Below are 4,541 nucleotides of genomic sequence, written 5' to 3'. Positions count from 1 at the left end.
ACTAGGGTACAGTCCCACACACATTGACTGTCACTAGGATACAGTTCAATAGGCACAGAGTCTTCATATTTCCAATGTACTAATTTGGTAATTCCTCAACAGTCTAACTACACTCTCCCCACGTTCAATGTGTACTACTATCCGATTTGAATCAGTGCATTTACCCACTTTGTTTACTGAGACTAAACATATTTGGTTTGCCCCTTGACAAGATGATCGTGAGATTGGCATCTGGTTTGTGCGTGTTTAAATTTTCGTGAGATTAATTCTGGTTGTGGTGTGAATTTTAAACCGTCTGGCAGCCAGTGTCGTGTGATTTAAATGAGTTCAGCATGTTGTGTCTGTGACTTATTCAACAGCTGTGGTACTCTTTCCTTTATAAATACAAGAACTCAGACGACCGCGAACAAGAAACTTCTCTCAGAGACTGTAAATCACATCACGATCTGCAAGGATGAACAAGCTGGTGTTTTGTGCCACTCTGGCACTGTTCTGGTCAGCTGTAGTGTCTGGGGAAATCCAAGTGCAGCGCGACTTCAATCTCGATCAGGTACCAGTTGACAACATCCCTCTAACAACAGGAATATTTTCACCAGGAGCTAACTGATAGGAGGGATACAGTATAACACACCAGAATCCTCTGAGAGTGAGACAGATTTCGGGTTGTAGGTGAGGGTTTGGTCGAAGAGTTTGGTGGCTTGAGGATGGTTGAAGCTCTAAGCAGTGAAGGAGCCTGTATGTGTATTTGGAAGAGGTTCAGTGATTGAATGAGGAGCTTCGGGGTTGAGGGAGCAACTGTGTTGTGAAAGGTGGTTTGAGTTTCCAAGGTGTGTTTTCAGAAGTCATCACTGATTTTGCCTCCTTCCTCTGTTTCCTGTCAGTGATCTGCAGGAATATGGGAAATGTGAATTTGTTTGAGTTGGGAGGAGGAAAATTCCAGTTGGATTGCCCTGATTTTGAGCATGGAGTGATACTGTAGGGGGCACAGGTTCCTAGTTGGGTGGGTTTTGTCAGGCTCCATGGAGGGGCGGGTGTTTTGGTACCTTGAATATCCAGGTCCAGGATACCTATTGAACTTGGACATGAGTTAAGTCTGTGCTTACCTGTCAACAGGTTCTCAGTTTGATTAATCTCACCAGTGGCCTGTGCAATTTATATGTCTGTGAATTCATGTAGAGCTCACTCTGATTGCCCACTACTAATGCCCTCTTCATCCATGCTACCCTTCTAACACTGCAATTGCTCGCCTGAGTATCTCCTGACCTCTGTCCCAAACCTTCCACCTTCTGATTATCTCCTCCCCTTCTCTACTTATGATCACTCTCTTCTCCCCCACATGGGACTTCAAATTGCCCTATCCACTCCAATCTCCCTGTTCTTTGCTCTCTCCCCCCTCCAATTGCACTCTCACCACCATCCCCCTCCAACTTTGAGCCTCAGATTGCCGTCTTTGAGTGGGTGACAAATACTGCATGTACCATTTGAATTGAGCGGTGATGGCCAGCACACATTCTACGCCTTTTCACAGTATCAGCGACCCCGAGCAGGAATAAGCAGGAAGTCACGGTTATGTATAAATGCAAGTTTCTGCACTCAGTCACTGACACTGGGACATAGAGATTGCTGGACTAAACCTTGCTGTGGATAGATATTTAAAGGAGTTTTCTAGCAGGTCTAGTGTTGCTTGCAAATTGTTTCTTTTAGAAATCTTATTCTACTTTTTGCATTGTTCGAACTCAGCATCTGCAATATTGACCCAATTAATTTTCTGTTTCTTGTTCCCTGAGGCAAGAGCTGCATTGTACTGTGGTAATCCTTCTGCCGTTCTGTTATCAAAAGGATGAATGAAAGATTAACTGCAAGTACTTCAGAGAGACTTGTAGAGGGCTGACATACAGTTCCCAATCACCAATATAGCCAAAGTCAGAGTTACCCAGGGCTTGAAGGAGGACAGTGTGCACACAGGGTAGAATTGATGGGGAGGTAGTTATAGATTGTACCCGCACTTTGAAGCAGATGTGAGGAAATTACCAATGAGTGTCAAAACCATTCAGTAATGACCCTTTGTGGCTCCTGAACATCGGGCAGCCTGCAGTGCTTAAACATGTCAATGCTACAGCTTGTAAATCCACCACACTCACTCTGTAACCAGCAAAATGTACAAGAGGACAATCTAGCTTCTAGTTTCACTTATCCCAAAATCCAGGACACCGAGGATTGTATGCATGTCCGTTCTAATGTCAAAGGATCTATTTCTGTTCAGTTTATAGGGAAGTGGTACATCATTGGGATGGCTTCTGATGCACAATGGTTCACTACAAGGAAGGATAAATTTAGTATGAGCACAATTCTCATGAAGCCTGCCGAGAATGACAAGGTTGAAACTGTTTTGACAAAAACCAGGTAAGGTTATAAAATCCGAGTATAGTTTCAATTATAACTCAACTTGAGAGATCAAGCCAATTATTACAATTGTTACACCCACACTGTTCACTTCCTGCAAGTAGCGCCCACTCAAACTTGGAAAGGATCCAGCAATCATTGTGGGAAAATAAAGTCCAGAAAACGTAATTTAAGAATGTCATTTATGTCATTTGAGAATGAACATTACGTTATTTCTATGTGAGGCAGATTTTCCAACTGTTTTGTCTCTTCCAGTTCTTCACATAATCCTTAAGTATCAATACTCAAGGGAAATGAGGAGAGGGTGGAATTGTGGGCTATGGGGAGGGCATGAGATCAAGGGATATGGGGAGTGGGTGGGATCAAGAGATATAGGGAGTGGGTGGGATTGAGGGATTCGGAGAGAGGGTAGGATTGAGGGATATAAGGACAGGGTGAGATCAAGGTATATGGGAAGTGGGTGGGGTTGAGGGATGTGGAGAGAGGGTAGAATCGAGGGATATAGGAAGAGGGTTAGATTGAGGGATAAGGGGAGAAGCTGGGATTGAGGAATATGATGTAATCTATTTTAGTTCTCTGGCTTGCTCCCAATATTCCCTGGTTTTGCTTATCATTAATGAATGCAAATCCTTGGAGCTGAGTGATAGCCTGCTTATTTGTTGAGTTTTAAGGTGATTTGTTGGTCACTAACTCTGTAGAGGGGACACTGCTTGGTAATGTGCAACATTGTTTATGTCGCTTCACGAGTGCATAAGATATTGCACCAAGGACACAGTGGGGGTGAAGGGACACTGCACAAAGGTCCTGGTTTATCCTGAGCCTCTTTAGCCAGGAGCACTCTCTGCAGTAGGTCAACGTCTGCCCTTTCTAGTGGGGTTTGTGTCAGGAAGGTTTTTAATGCCTTCCTGTGTCTCCCATTCCTGGACCCAAAGAATGTTTGCTGGTGGATATTGGTCAGGGCATTTTCTGCAAATGAAAGGTAGGCAGTGAGTGAATTGAGCAGATCATCTCGGAGTAGGTCAGTATAATGCAGCATGAATGGTTTCAACTAGCTAGTGGGTTTTCATCAGCCAGCTGATGTGGGGTGGAGGTGGGCAGTGTTGATGTTTGGGGTGTTACTCAAAGGATTCCAGTTATGACTAACATGGTTGCACTCGATTGAGCGTCAGCAAGATGTATGTGTGATGATCTTTGTCAGAAAGGGGTGCAGTGCACTGGTGCAGAGTCTGATAGGGCAGGTGCTGAGGTCAGGTGTGATAACAGCACCCAATGTAGATCTAATAAGTTTTGTATTCCATTGTTTCTAGTTTTGATCTTTGCTGTTTTCTTCAGGTGCGCCAGAGGTCAATGTCCCGACTAGAGTCACTTCTACGGTCATTAAGAACATGAGAAAAGAAGAACTCTAAGCAGGAGTAGGCAATTCAAATCCTAGAGCCTGCTCTGCTATTTAATATGATCATGGCTGATCTTATTTCAGCCTCAACTCCTTGCCCACTCCCTGTAACCTGTTACTAATTAAAAATCTGTCTATCCCCTCCTTAAATTTATTCGGTGTCCCAGTGTCTACTGCATTCTGGAGTGTTGAATTCCAAACATTCTTCAGTGCAGCACACTGCCCCACTCTGAAAGTGGACAGAATGCTTCCAATCTGGGCCAGGAGAGTTGTCAAAGCTCCTTCTCAGCAGATGAATTACATTCTGTGTTGGGCAAGGGGCTTGAGCAAGGAGAAAGCTGACCGAAGGACAAGCAGAAGGCTCAGTGCTAGTCACAATCCTGTTCAATATCTACCCAAAAGAGCTGCCGACAACCACATCTCACAAATTTATCTGTTCTGGCGACATCTGTCCTTGTGCACCTGAAACAAAACGCTTCACTATGACATGAAGCCATTCACAAACAACAGCAGCACATGGCATTTTGCATTGATTCCCTTTAGAATCCTTTAAAATCCCACCCCCTGAAACATCTCCCTCCCTTTAATATCTCACCCAGTGTAATCCCACTGTCCCCCTCACTCCTCCACACCCTTCAATATTCCACCCAGTCTAATCCCTCTGTCCCCCTCATTCACCACACCCTTCAATATCCCACCCAGTCTAATCCCTCTGTCCCCCTCATCCCCCACACCCTTCAATATC

The 4,541-nt window shown here is 44.5% G+C and overlaps 1 protein-coding gene across 1 annotated transcript in view; it reads left to right on the top strand.

The window, feature by feature from the left end:
- The first annotated feature begins 386 nt into the window (after nucleotides 1–386).
- The window catches only part of LOC109924632 (lipocalin-like), an 11,160-nt gene continuing 7,005 nt past the window's right edge, over nucleotides 387–4,541 (top strand). The window contains exons 1-2 of the mRNA XM_048613688.1: nucleotides 387–550; nucleotides 2,264–2,403. Of these exons, the coding sequence (XP_048469645.1) occupies nucleotides 455–550; nucleotides 2,264–2,403 (236 nt within the window). The 5' untranslated portion in view covers nucleotides 387–454. The remainder of the gene's footprint in view (nucleotides 551–2,263; nucleotides 2,404–4,541) is intronic.

Source organism: Rhincodon typus, chromosome 28 (assembly GCF_021869965.1).
Source record: "Rhincodon typus isolate 14 chromosome 28, sRhiTyp1.1, whole genome shotgun sequence".
NCBI lineage: Eukaryota > Metazoa > Chordata > Chondrichthyes > Orectolobiformes > Rhincodontidae > Rhincodon > Rhincodon typus.
This window is presented reverse-complemented; position numbering and strand designations above follow the sequence as displayed.